Source organism: Mauremys mutica, chromosome 8, assembly GCF_020497125.1.
Source record: "Mauremys mutica isolate MM-2020 ecotype Southern chromosome 8, ASM2049712v1, whole genome shotgun sequence".
NCBI lineage: Eukaryota > Metazoa > Chordata > Testudines > Geoemydidae > Mauremys > Mauremys mutica.
Genome location: NC_059079.1, coordinates 32021742 through 32037170, shown reverse-complemented (window position 1 = coordinate 32037170; position 15429 = coordinate 32021742). Strand labels below are relative to the sequence as shown.

Sequence of the window (15429 nt, the reverse complement as noted above, 5' to 3'; positions counted from 1 at the left end):
CTGAGCAGGCACTGACACATCACACTGCAGTTTTTCCCCACAGAGGATTGGGAATATGTTTTAAATCATAGATCATAGACTATCAGGGTTAGAAGGGACCTCAGGAGGTCATCTAGTCCAACCCCCTGCTCAATGCAGGACCAATCCCCAACTAAATCCCCAAATGGCCTCTTCAGGGGCTGAACTCACAACCCTGGGTTTAGCAGGCCAATGCTCAAACCACTGAGCTATCCCTCCCCCCAACAAGGATAAAGATATGCACAATCCCATTCTTACAGCCTCAGAGCCAGACATGAAAAAGAAACCCAAAGTAAGGTTCAATACTTAAAAAGAATGCCCTAGTTCAAGCTGAATGTCAGACTCCCACGTTTAATATTTGCACCAACACGACACTTATTCTCATTTGATAAGCTATCTTCACAATAAAAGAGCGAGAAAGTTTATTTAAATAAACAATTTGTTGGAGGAAAAAAGATACACCTGAATGGATTTACCTTCTACCTATATGCATTTCTAACATGCCCATAATATCTACACACCAAGGTGGCGATCTGATCTAGTTTTTCAAGCCCCTAGTTAATAAAGCTTTGACTTGTGCCAACATCAAGCCCTAGTAGAGAACTTCAGTGCTGAAGAATGGCAAAACATTATAAATGCCTGTGTCTAAAAAAAGGAAATTAAACAATGCCATTAGTAATATTTTTCATTTAATTACTTACTAGGTAGTTTATTCTGATTCATCATAATAGGTTTTGTCAGTTTGGGTTTCTTGATAAATGTCCCACCAGGTTTGTTATATGGCTGCTGTATAATTTTTCTCTTTATTCCTCTTGCAGCAACTGCTGCAGAACTGGGTTTGTTATGATAGTCAACAACAATTCCAGGTCTATGCATCCCTCCAAAGTCTCCCATATGCTGGAAATTTGTGAAATCAAGAAAAAGTATTAGTATATGAAATCAACAGAAACAACACAATTGCTACATGTAAATATTTATAAATACATTTAAGCAGATAAAAATCTGCTCTCCAGAACAAAACACTGCTAAATTAAAACATCAAAACTAGGTGCTTAATGTCTTTGTTGATGCTTCACTAATAGATTAAATGTGCACCTATGAACTGGGTTTCTGCTTATTCAGAACCATTAGTCCAGGCTATAAGTATGCCTATCAGAATTCATAGCTCAGTACACCTCAGCTCCTTCTCTTTAGAGTCTCTAGTTGATACTTCTGTTCTCTTCTCTGGCGAGAAAGCCATCCAAGTTCTTTAGAACTCAGCTGACAGCCAGAAAAGAAATTTTCTTTGTGGGTTTGGGACAAGGAAATAGAGAGGACCGTCAAGATTTTTTTATTTTGATAGCAACCTAAAAGATGACTAACTACTGGAGAACACTCAACATACTCTAGCAACTTTATCCTGTCAGGAGAATTTAAGACAGTGAACCCAGTAAATATAGGACTTCTTTACAAAATTGCTTTTGGAGGCAAAAACATCCATGCAAAAAGAAGCTGAACAGGTCAGCAACAGGGACAAGGAATTGGGCTAGATGACAAGTCCCTTAATTCCTTTCTGTCTTGTCTCTGAAAGAGACTGTATAATGGTGCAGAAGTCTGGAGAGTTGTATCTGTGACAGTCAACTCTTTGGAGGCAATGGAGTAATCTGAAGAGGAGGAACCAAGGCGTAACAGCACAAAACTGATCTCCTATTGGCTCATTTACTTGATTAACAGAGGGTAGACAGGAAAGTCCAAGTGACTGGATGGATGAATCAGATAAGCAGAAATACCTGTACTGTCACAAAAACAAAACTAAATGTTTTATTACTCAAATTAAGAGTACCTTAGAATCATTTAGTGTAACGTACTATATGAAAAAATATATATTCATAAACAGTGAATACATTTTAAACACACACGGCTGGAATATAGTACATATTTAAAATAGGTATATTTACAGTTTAAAAAAAATAAAAGTCCATGCATAAATTCGCAAGTAATTCCAATTTATCTATTTAATTATCAAGATACTACTACAAAGGTATCTAGCATGTGTGTTCATATTGCATGTATTTAAATTTGATGTGAAGTACACACTTGAACAAACAGTCTTTCCAGGTGATCCACATTTTTACAAACAAATATTTCCATCATCTATTAAAGGTGCAATGCATTTTAAATATGGTAAGTTGTTTAGCTTTTATATTGTCCTCAAAGAATTCCTTTATGAAGGGTAAAACTGATAACATTAATTTTTAAGAAAAAAAGTTTAGATAAAAGTACTATACTATATTTTTAGACAGAACTTTTAGCTCTGAAACAGTTCTAAAAGGAGGGCATCTGAATTTAAAACCCCACCACTTTCAGTTTGACAAACAGAGGGATATAAAAATTAGAATCTCTTTCAATTACTAAGTTGGACATTAGCTAGCAGCTATGTGTAGGTTTTCTGGACTAAATTGATTATGGCAGCTATATTACTTAAGAATACTGGATAAGTAAACCTTTTTAACAAAAAACCAAAACACACAGTCATTTAAAAGACTCAATACAAATTATTCTCATCTACATTTTAAGCTACAAATAAGCTATATAGTTTACTATAACAAAACTGCTTCATAAAGAAACATGGTATGTTTACAAATTGTATAAGATAGTAAGTTATCTCTAAAGTATAGGCAAAAAATGTTCAATAGGTGAACTATTTGCATGAAAAAAATCAAAGATGGAATTATAAAATTACGTTAAAGAGACACCATCAACTTAAATATCAATTCTGTCTGGATATTTTTCCCTGTTATAACATCTAAGATTAAACAAACTGAAAAATGTAGAGAATGTTTCTCCAATCTTTCAGCTTTTCTACTTTGTGCAGTCAGTTTCACTATTTCCTATTTGCCTGGCTCTTTTACATAGCAACATGGGAAATGCGTAAGTAAAACAAAATTGGCAGAGGTAGTGGGATAAGTAGATGATGTATATGAAACTCATTTTAATTCCTTTTAAGATGACTAGATTTCAAGCTGATGACGTCCTTTTAAACAATACTTTAAGAAAAACCACTAGAACTGCTTGCCACCTACCTTTGACATTTCCGCCCCTTTCCCCAGATACAAGTTAGAGTAAGAACTAAGTTAAAAATGAGACCTCTTGTTTGGTCAAGCATGTGTTTAATAAAGAATTAGCTAAAATTTCACCTGCCCATATGAAGAAAAAAAAAACTGGTTTATGGCATACACAGCCTAACGTTTTATTTTTACATATACATTGCACCTTTAACCTACTCAAAACTTCAAAAAGGTTCAAGTTAACCTTTTATAATTATCCAAGAACTTTCTCACCAGCAATTATGCTAGTGTTTACAAGGAAAAAGGCAACTCCTTTTAACCCCTTTTAGACCAAACCTAGTACTTTTATCTTCACCTTTCAAACAAAAGGAGAGATTTAACAAAACCTTTTCAACTAATCTTATATTGCTCTTTACTTCCAAAACAGAGGGTCTCCGTACTTCTTCATAAATCAACTTCAAAGGGATTACCAGGCTGATCGACCATGACAGTTTGCTTGGTCAGAAGTACACTGTGATGAACAGTGTACTAGTTTTAAAGCTGTGGTCTTGAAAGGGTTTAAAAGAGTGACTAGTGAAAAGAATCTGAAAAGATTCTGTACTTACTCCTCGGCCTCGGCCTCTGCCTGTTGATGGTCCTCCAAAAGCATCATAGCTTCTGCTTCCAAATCCACTTTCAGGATAAGCAGGCGTTCCTCTCCCCCGAGAGCCTACAGGTGCAGGCTTCATATGGGGTGAAGAAAAACTGCTGTAGGAAGAGTAACTCTCTCTTCCTCTGTCCTCCATAAACCCAGGCCTCAATTTTGAACGTGAGTAAGGTGCTTCCCAGCTAGACCCGCCCTGGTTTCTACCTCCGAAAGAGTCAAGGCTATTCCGGTAGGAGCTGTCAAATCGACCACCATAACTACCTCCGAAGCGGCTTTGTTCGGGTTCATTATAACCATAGCCAGATCTGTACAGATCTCGCCCACCCAGAGAAGACCCGGAGTCGTAAGACTCATAAGGTCCAAACCTGGAAAAGTTGCACAGTGGGGAAAAAAAAAAAAAGTAAGCTTACTAGTGTTATACATTTCAAAAGACAAGTTATCAGTTGACATTTATCAACTAAAATCAATGTATACTATACTGGTTTGTACGGTTGTGTTACTGTTTTTATCTTGATTAGGGCTGGGCAATTCAAGCTGTGACCAGATAGAACGTTATCTGAGTCATTTTCTGTACAAACAATTCTAAAGTTCAGTATGTCTGAACTTTGTTCAATTTAATTTCTCAGCAGTATTTACTAAACATTATTTGAGCCCAGCCCTAGTCTCAGGAAAATAATCACCTGCAGAAGCTCACAGGGTACTCAAACTGTTTCTTTTTCAAAGTCATGCCTACATTTTAACAATTAAACAGCATTTAAAATAGCTTAATTTTCAATTGGGAAAATAGGCCAAAATATATTTAGTATTTATCATACAACAGAGGTGATTTTTACACCCCTCATAGTTTTACTTTAAAAAACAGAAAACTAGTGATATATAGTACTCATTTGTATTTTTGGACATTCTTGTAAATTTTAAAATTTTCCAGTCACAGAGATCATGATCACCAATACCCCTCCATCTTTTATTTGTAGACCATTAAGTCTAGCAACTTCAGCGTTTGGAAAATCTGTACAAATATGTACACATTACACATGGAGATGGTCCATGGGAATCTCAAGGTAGAGTGATAAGTAGCAGAACTCTTTAGTTATTCACTGGGGTTTGTTTTGTTTTTAGTTTTTTGGGGTAGGGAGGAGGCGGGGCAAGGAATCATTATAATCTCTAACCATGTTGGGAAGGGGAGCTCATTAGTCTCCCCAGAGAATTAAAATAGGGCAATTCCACAGAAATAGGGAAAGGCAAGCCCTTTACTAACAGAAATACAAACTAATAAAACGGACTCAATTGCTTCCCATGTCTATGGTAACATGAACGCCTTCATTTTAAAGACGTTAGTCTCAGAAGACCCAAAACTACACACAAAATGACACTATTTACAAAAACAGTCCATGCACAATTGCAAGGTTTTATGGCAACAGACATTTTAATGTGTTTCAAGTCTCCAGTCAACCTCAATCATATACAGATTACTAAATGGTAGGTACATCTTATTCCTGGATCTGTGCACAGATTTTAATTGATCATAACATTTATCATTTGCAAATCCTAATATTGATCAACTAGTAGTCTAACAAAACTGCAAAGTATTTTTTCTCTGTTCTCCCTACTTGCCCAATGACACTGCAATGGCATTTTCTCTATTCTCCCACCTGTCCTTGCCCAATGGCACTGCAATGGCTACATACAGTTTCTATACAGTAGTCCTGCTACCTCCAGTTGAGGATTCAAGTGTGCAAATGAGGATACCAACAAGTTATTACATTTTCTTCCAGCTTTATTTTGTCCCAGTTGAAACTAATCTGCACAGGATTTTAAAACCTGAAATAAACCAGTTGGTATATACTGTATGTGTAAATTTAGCCTGAAAGAGTATCAGGAACACTTAAGCATTAAATATGCAACACTGCACCAGAAATTTTACTTTTAGACCAATGCATCTTACAAAATAGCCCAGAATACGCAATTTTGGTGTAATTAGTACCTGCCAATGAAATAATCTGGACATGACTTTAAATCATAATACCAGTGAACATTCTCACAGTTTACATTAGAATTGAAGGGGTAAACATAGATCCTAAATGTTCCTTGGAAATGGAATGTTGATTCTATTCTTAGATTCAATCTAAAGCACTGAACCAATTAAAACATTTTACCTATAGACCGCTAAATTAAGAGACATTAAATTAAACCAGTCTAAATTTACTGATCAGCCACAGACTGCTGAAAGTCACTAAATACAAAAAGAGCATCATAGGTTTTAGTTAAAAAAAAGTAAGTATGTTATTATGACTGCAAGAATTATCCACAAAGGTACTGACTTGGACTATCAAGATGTCATAGCATAACTTTTACAGTCTTTATTAAACATGAAGAATGGAACTCCATATACATCACACAACATGCCTAAGGAACACTTAAGTTGGAAAAAGATATACTTCAAAATTAACTGGATTTGTTAAGCTCTTGAGACAACTGAATGATTATTTTACCTGTTACCACCTCCTCCTCCTCCTCCACCACCACCTCCTCCATGACTCTCCATCCCGTAAGATTGATTTAGATAAGAGTCCATGGATCTTGGGCCACCATAAGCTCCATGTCCATAGTCACGGTCCATTTCTTAAAAGAACAAGAAAGAAGCATTTATTAGAAATTCTCTTTTATTTTGAGAAACAAGTAAAGTAGATCTGCATGATGGTATCCATAGATTTGGTAGAGCATGCAGTTGACATGCAGCTCTTCATCTTTTTGATCAAGATTGTATTGTAGAGTGTCCTTGCTTGCCTACAGCCTGTCAAAGACCAATGCTTGGATGACAGTCAGCTTGACTAGCTAGGTTCACTCTGGGTAAAATGGAATTATTACTGGCTGTAGAAAATACCTGGAATATGGAAATGACAACCCAATAAAGGTTGGTCCACCCGCCACTTTGAAAAATTCTAAGGAAAACATTTTACAAAATCAAAAAGATGTTAACCCTGTGGACCACAAATTTATCCAGCTCTGGGATTAAGAACCTGTTGTCATAAGAGTAATTTTTAAGTGATCAAGTTCTATGTTGATTGTTAGAGTGACCTCCATATCATATTGTTTGCAAATCAAAATTAATTCTTGCTATCACCAAAAACTTCTGTGATCTATGTTCTCTCATCCATCATAATCATTAAAGATTCTGCAAAGAGAAGTGAGCAGACAGTTTTGTTGTGATGACTGGGCATTGTTAATCAGCCTGGGTACACATGCATTTGCAGTCTCCCTCAAATATATTTTTTTTTCTTATGTTCACAGTGCTTTCCACAAAACATAAATTTACTTTAAGAAATGTCTAATCCTTTGGTCACATAATCTTCCAAGTGTGGAGAGATGCAGTGAAGAGTCTTCAGACAGACTGGAACATTGGCGCTAAAAGTGATGTGGACTTCCCCCATTTTGCTGCCTGATTCAATGTCAATTTCAACTTCAGAAACATCAAACTAATGTGCTTATCTGGTGTGGTCAAACACTCTATTCTTTTAAATGGATATTCCATACAAATAAGGTTTCAAAAATTAAATGTGTAGGGTGACAAAAATGTTTACCATAGTGCCCAAACTGATGATATGAAATGCAAGTTCTGTCCCAGTTTCAACATAATCAGCTGGCTAGCTGACAAATCACCCACAGACTGACCATCACTCCCTGCCTGCGCTACCCAGGAGGCCCTCCTTCCTGTTTTAAGGTTTATTTAAACAAAGGCAGTGTTTACACAGATATTTCAGCAATTCTCCCAACAGTGATTTAGCACTAGTGCAGGTTCACCAACAGAAGCACTAACACTGATTGGGTGATAACATTTATTATACTGCCCCAGGATACCGTGCCCATAATGGTGGGATAGGTATGATAACACACAAGTACAACAGGTGTTGGAAGGAAAGCTGTGTGTCAATACATTTCCACTGCCAAACTCAGGATCTGGAGTGCACTTAAAAGCTTGAGATAAAAAGCTTTTAATAAAAATCTTCTGCATCAATTTACTTATGCACAGTTTTGTTACTGTTTTAAGGGTTTCCTATTCTTGCATCTCCCTGTTGGAGGCACAGTGAAGTGGTCCACAACTAGGAGGAGCATATGCCCTTTTACAATCCATGGAGTTCCTCCCTCACCCCTGCAGGAGAGGTATGAGTAGTGGGAAAGCAATGGGAAGTTACGCAGAGAATTACTTGGGGGAGATTGTTAGTCTTGCATCTAGAATGGTGCACTAGTGTCCCTTTTTCTGTTCCTAGAAGGCTAGAAGTTTCAAAGGCAGCTCCTCCACTATTGTTAGCTATTGGTATTGAATTCTTGAGTACTAGTCTGTATGTCTGTGCTTGCTAAAATGTTTCTGTCCAGCAGACTTTATATTTCCTGTTCTTTATTTACACACAAATCATTTTGCCTACTTTATTTAAAATCAAGAAGTAATTTAACTATTAAAACAACATTTTATTGAACCTTTTCATGTTGGCACTTTTTCATTCCTGCTGAGGGGGAGGGGGATTTCAGGAGAGTCAAGACCAGATAAAGATCACTTCGGCTGTTCCCAACCCTACCACAACAGGGGCAAATGCATAACTACATGCCCTCTAAGCTGTGCGGCCCGCAGCTGCCTATTAAGCACCGTGCAGGCGCTCAGTGCTGCAGTGGGGAGAGATGCCTCACCCCAGAGCCCGCACCCCCAACCGGATCCCTCACCTGCCCCCGCACCCCAACCCTCTGCCCCAGCCCTGAGCCCCCTCCCACATTCTGAACCCCTCGACCCCACCCCGCCACATGAATTTTGTTATGTGCACCAAAATGGAGATAATGTGTCACCTTCATATTGGTGCACATAACAAAATCCATTCTGCACATGGGTGGGAAAAATTAGAGGGAACACTGATGCACATATGTGATAGGGGACAAAGGAGGGAGGGCCAAGCTGAGGCAAAAATCAATGCTCCTAGGACAGCACAAGTTATAAGTAAACTTTTTTTAAAAGTTAATGAAAACCCTGCAATAAAGCAATATTCCAGAATACCACTGAAAATTGAGCTGATGTTACTTTCAGATTATTAATTTACTTTAAAGCTCCTTAGAAAAGTTAGCCTTTTTGACTTAACACCTAAAAAAAATACTTAAACATACGTTTTAGCTTGAAATTGCTATTGCATTATTTTCTGGGGCCCTTTTATTTATTTTTTTTATATAAACACCCACAAATCTGCTGAGCTAATAAAAAGCTTAAGAGTTTGTGAGTGCCCAACTAACGTCATCCCTAACAGGGGCCTGCCCTTTCAAGGCATTCAACATAAAATTAGGAAGTACTATAAATATATTTAGAACCAAAAGGACCAGCATAATTTTCAAGCACAGATAACTAAAGAATAAAGTCAAAAGAAAGAATAAGAAGCAGGGACAGAAAAAGAAAGTTCTTGCTAACACTGATTTGAAACAGCTAATGCAAAAGAAAAACCTTTTTGTGAATAATTTCAATGCCATCCTTAAAGAAACTATCTTTAAAAGGAAAGTTTAAAAATCTAAGCTAAGGGACTCCTCTTGACTGACAATTCCTGTATGCAGTGTTGTTGTAGCTGTATTGATCCCAGAATATTAGAGAGGCAAGGTGGGTGAGGTAATCTTTTACTGGAGCAACTGCTGTCCATTTCAGATGGACAAATTCAATATCTTGCCATTTTACAACCAGAATTGCCTATAGTAATCTTAAGTCTTGGTTATGCAACAATAAGTCAAATGTTTTCTGGCAAAAATTATGTGTTAAAGTTGACTATGTCCCTTTTAAGGCCCCTGTCCCACAATTAGATCCAGAAAGTCACACCTCTGTGCATAAAGAGCCCCACTCAAGTCAATGCCTCATCCATTCGTATAGATGAATTTGTGGAATGAGGGTTTATGTGCACATAAAACATTTAGGAACTGAGTTATATGTACAGACATGAGCATATTTAAAACGTGTAACAGTTAACATTCAGGTATGTTCTAGAACATGTATGCACCTAGTTCATTTTCTTTCCAGATTAAAATGAAATTGATTACAGCAGTCTATGTATTTACATTAATTTACTATAGTTTTAGGTAATTTATTCCACAAACCGCTCCAAGTTTTTACTATCCCTTCATAATTTCAGACCAAGCTATAGGTCCTAGAAGAGTTACAGCAGTCATCAGTCACCCTTTAAAAAGTGCTTAGAACTGGCTAAAAAAATTCCATCAGACAGAAATTTGCCAAAAACTCAAACCAGAGTTAATTGAGGAAAAGGAAAAAGTCCATTTACTGTACTAATATGCAGTGTGTGTCCTCTATTGCCACCTACTGGACATTTACAATTTAACTTTCAATCCACATTGCTTGTAGGGTAGAATTGAACCAATCTGGATGCAACAATCTACAGGGCACATGGCAAGGATTAAGGTCTGATCCTATACAGTGTCTCTGGCATCACAACTGATTTCTTCTAGTACTTTTAAAAAGTGTTCTCTTATTTTAACTAATGCAAAGCGAAGCCATTTTAGAAGCATCTTAAAGTTACATTTTAATAAAAAAAACCAGGAGTACTTGTGGCACCTTAAAGACTAACAAATTTATTTTGTTAGTAACAAATAAATTTGTTAGTCTTTAAGGTGCCACAAGTACTCCTGGTTTTTTTTGCGGATACAGACTAACACGACTGCTACTCTGAAACCTTACATTTTAATGATATGATATACACAACTACCCCTCATTCAGAGAGAAAACTGATTTTGGATTCATTTTAATAATGATAAATAATACCAACCAGATCTTTTACAGTGTTTTTCAGCAGACAGGTTTTAGAGTCATCCCATTTGGTTAATGATTTTACTGAATGTTTCAATATTTTAAATGCCCATATAAAAATTGCATTTTTCATTGCAGTCTCTTCCACTGACAATGCACTTTCCACTAGAAAGCTGAAAATTACTAAAGATGGACATTTTAACTTAATATCAAGATGAAAGATTTTAAACGGGTTATTTTGGCTTCTATAAAAGATAATCAAACTTTGGATTTATTGGGAATACATTCAGCCAAAGGCTGAAAGACCATACCATAGGAACTGCCACACTGGGGTCTAGTATTCTGTTTCAGATAGTGGCTATTTAGAGGTGCTTACAAGAAATCCTATAGGGAACAATTATGAAACGATCTGCCTATTGGGGGAACATCTTCAAATTCCCAGTCTTTTAGTGGATTGTTTATGTACTGAAGCATTAGGATTTAGAAGAACTACATTTTTTTTTAAAGCCATTCTAATGTAAGGGTGGATATAATTAATGAGAATACTGATGTCTAACCCTTTTTTGAATCATCTCATCCTTGTAGTTCTCGTAGAAATGAATTCCACACATAAAGCTGCGAGTCTGTCATGGAAGTCAGGGATTCCATGACTTTCTGGGACCTCCATGACTTCTGCAACTGCAGGGTGGCTGATCCCAGAGCTGCTTGAGCAGTCCGGGGGCCAGCCGCTGCTCCTGCAGACCCAAGCTGCTTTCCTCAGGGGATGCCAGAGCAGGAGCAGTGAGAGTGCCCCGGGCCACCCCGCCCCCTACCCCCCCCCCCCCACTTTCCCCAGAACAGGCGTGGCACCCTCCAGGTCAGCCTCCCTTTCCCCAGAGCAGGCGTGGCACCCAGGAGGCCCCTAGAACCACCTAAGAGTTAGTCAGGGGTGTTTATAGTACAAGTCATGGACAGGTCACAGGCCATGAATTTTGTTTATTGCCCATGACCTGTCCATGACTTGTACTAAAAATACCTGTGACTAAACAAAGCCTTAATTATGCATCATGTTAACATTTATTACTTTTAACACTTAAATCTGTGGCCTCATTTTTTAAATCCTTTTTCATAAAACAAGAATAATTTGCCTTCTCTGAACCATTTATTATTTCAGATTCCTTTCAAGTCCCCTCTTACTCAAGTCATCACTAAACTAAACAATCCCAATCTTTACTCATATGGAAGTTTTTCCAGGCCTGTAAAAGTGGGATGACAACAAACCCTGCCCTATTTCTACTATGTCATTTGTGATATAGAGTAACAAGAAGTGAGCACAGTATTCCAAGGTATAGCATTCTATTTTTTTCATTATTTTCCATCCCATTCTTTGAATAGCTCAACATTTCCCATCCCCCCTTTTTTTTCTGAACGAGCAGAGGTTTGTATTGATACGTCCACGCAGACACGCAACTCCTTTCCATGGTTTTTGATTACAATTAATCTAGATCCAGATGATGTGTACAGCCAGCGCACGTTATACCCATTCAAGCGAATAACCTTGTTATTATCACCAGTGGCTTCTCAGGCAGATCGCTTTGGACTGGATTTGCTGCTCACACTTGAAACTGAGCCGCTGTGTATAGTCACACCACATCGCAAGGGAGTGTCTGGGGAGCCGCAGCTGGGACGGGTGGGCCAGCGTGAATGCCTGGTGCTGGGCTGCCACGAGGCAGCTATTGCTCCAGTCACAAGCTCGCACCAAGGGCCCCTCACTCCCCTCCGGCGCGAACCCCCCACCCCGCTGCGCCTCGGGGCCCGCTCCCTGCTTCCCGGGCACAGACCGCGCCGCTGCCCCAGGCCGGGAGGCGGAGCCGGGGGCGCCCGTTCCCGCTGTACGACACAAAGCGGACGCTGCCATTTTGAGACAGAGGCGGGTCCCGAGGCGGCGGCCGGACTCTCCCCTCGCTCCGGGGGGCGCCCTCACCTTCCCCGTAATCCATGGCAACGGCGGCGGTGCCCTGTGTCCGGGATCGGCGGAGGCCTCCTCGGGAGCACGACAGCCGCGACTCTAGCGTCTCTCAATGGCGCCTTCTACCACAACGAGGCTGGTGGGGGGGGGGGCACGGGAGCGACCGCACGCAGACGTCGGTCCTCGATTGGTCACGTTAGTGGCGTCACGTGACGATCTGTGGGCGTGAAGACCACCGAGAGGGCCTAGAAATGAAAGACAACGCTGAGGGGAAGAGCAGTGGGCGCCGCCATATCTGCTTTGGGCATCGATTTTTAGGGCCATGTAGGTCACTGGATGACTAGTCGGCGGCCGTCTTGGTTTCTGGTGGCGGCCATTTTTGAGTCTGGCATATAGCCTGAGCGCAGGCCTTTGTTTATTAAATCACTTTTAAATGCAATACAATGGCGTGGTTAACTTTTTGTTTTTTTAAGGTATCCAGCCCATGGAAGGTAGCTGTATTTAATAAAATAAAAAAAAATAGGGATGTGCGTGCCTTTTAATTTCCATCCATATAAAGCTTGACATTAATCACATAGAAATAATCATTTAATAAACAAGAAGTGCATCAGTCACCATTTTCTAACATAACTTACATTTCCTCAGATCCTTAATGTTTACATTTCTTAAGTTATATAATTCCTTAAATAAATACATATATAATGTATCCTCTTGGTTAACAAAAAGAAGTACCAAATTTAGTGTACAGGCTAGATTTAGTTGATCACTAACCAGTGATCAACCATTTTAGAAAATGACTAACCAGTACAAATGCAAAACAAGATTAAAATTGATTTAAATAAAATTCCTGCTTGCTGATTTAAATCAATATACACTGATTCTCTTGCTTACTCCCTCAAACGGAGGGAGAAAGTCAGTCCCCTGTTGAAGAACTGCAGAGCTGTTTGGACAGTGGAGTGCTTATTTACCTAATATCTCCATCTCATATACTGAACCCAATGTTTTTCAACGCCGACTTGTCTATGAACCCACGGCAAGTTACTATAGCCTATTACAGGAGAGAGGAAGATGAGACTAACCCACGACCAGGCTCCTTTTTTTGTCCTAAACCAAAAACTAGGTTTTAAAGCAACTGTAAGTATCTTTTCTACCCTTGATCTCTACATGGAGGCAATTGAGAATACTCCTGATCTTGATCTTTGGAAATGGTGGACTGAGAAGGTCACACACTATAGCTTTTCTTGTAGAGCAGTCCCCTAAAAATCTAACCTCCTTTCTCACCCCTGCAAAGGTGTGTGCAGAGAGGATGAAAATTTTCTTCCAAATGGAACCTTCACCTTGGCTCTATCACAGAGTTCTCAGCCAAAGATACATTATTCTCAGGGAGAGCCAAGTATTCAGCATGCAGTCTGTGCACATATCCCTTTGAACTATGCAAGCAAAATATTTTTGTATTACTTATTACTATTACTTATGTATGTAAAGGATAGAAATAATATGTAGGATTAAACCTTTTTGATAAATTAAGCACAAATACATTGTGCACACCCATTATATTTTTTGTGTGCACAGTGATCTTCATGTGTAGAATCATACACACATGTGAAGACCTCATTGAAAATTTGTACCTAAAACATCACTACCTGAAACTCAACATACACTTCAGGATGCTAAAGAATTCACTGAGCACACACAGTGAATCCCCACCACTTTTCCAGTGAGCCTGACTGGGCAATCGGAGATGCCTATGTAATGTCAAAAAAGACATCAAGAGGAGAAAGTAACTGCTAAGTATAGGTAGCTTTATGGTTGCATAATCCAGAAAGGTTGCATAGCTCCTGTCAATCAATAGATGCACAAATCATTTTCCTATGAATAAAGTATTTGAGGACTAATTCAACTAAAATAAAGTTTCTAGTTTCCACATCGGAAGGGCATAAAATGGACTCCATAAACACCTGATGAAGTAGAAGCAGACTACACAACAGCCTATTACAATCATTCCTTTACCACGTAATTCTATAGTTTGGAGTATTCCATTTAACACCAGACAATGGCCCAGATTCTCTGGACTGGCTGAGCTGTGTTCTGCACAAGTCTGGAGGGAACAGAAATGAGACTAAGGCACCTCTGTGGCTCATCAGTCCTGAGGTAAAGTGGCCTTGCTACAAGACCGAATGGACTTTCTGCAAATATTCTCCATTGTTGTCTTAAAAGACACTGTCTCTGAACATTTCACTGACAAACATATGTGCTAGAATACACTGGAAAATTAGCACAAAATGGACACAAACAGTAAATGCAAATTCTACTTAACATTCATAGAACTAAATTTGCAATGTCCACCTAGTTCTATTCTGCCAATTTCCCTGCTATCTTCTAGCACAGGGGTCGGCAACCTTTCAGAAGTGGTGTGCCGAGTCTTCGTTTATTCACTCCAATTTAAGGTTTTGCGTGCCAGTAATACATTAACGTTTTTAGAAGGTCTCTTTCTATAAGTCTATAATATATAACTAAACTATTGTTGTATGTAAAGTAAATAAGGTTTTTAAAATGTTTAAGCAGCTTCATTTAAACTTAAATTAAAATGTAGAGCCCACCAGACCGGTGGGCAGGACCTGGGCAGTGTGAGTGCCACTGAAAATCAGTTTGCGTGCCGCCTTCGGCGCACGTGCCATAGATTGCCTACCCCTGTTCTAGCACCTCTTCACTCAAGTCTAGTCTCCATTGACAAGAGCACATAATTCTCTGCTGTTTGCTATTGAGATTCATGAGATCCCTATCCAGCATACGAAAATTCAATTCCAAAAGGATAGACGTAACCCACAGAGACAATCAACATCATACAAAATATGCCTATAGAGCCTGATCCAAAGGCCACTGAAGTCAGTAGAAAGATTCCCATTGACTTCAGTGAGCTTTGAATGAGGTCCATTCAAAAAAAGATTAAAAGTCCAGCATAATTTAAATATAAAACACAAAGTTCTGACTA

The 15429-nt window shown here is 38.8% G+C and overlaps 1 protein-coding gene across 1 annotated transcript in view; it reads right to left on the bottom strand.

The window, feature by feature from the left end:
* Positions 1–12600, bottom strand: part of ZNF326 (zinc finger protein 326) — a 43156-nt gene extending 30556 nt beyond the window's left edge. The window contains exons 1-4 of the mRNA XM_045027043.1: positions 12453–12600; positions 6204–6333; positions 3671–4076; positions 720–915 (exon numbers count right to left, since the gene is read on the bottom strand). Coding sequence (XP_044882978.1) covers positions 720–915; positions 3671–4076; positions 6204–6333; positions 12453–12468 — 748 coding nt within the window. The 5' untranslated portion in view covers positions 12469–12600. The remainder of the gene's footprint in view (positions 1–719; positions 916–3670; positions 4077–6203; positions 6334–12452) is intronic.
* Between the last annotated feature and the right edge of the window lie 2829 nt (positions 12601–15429).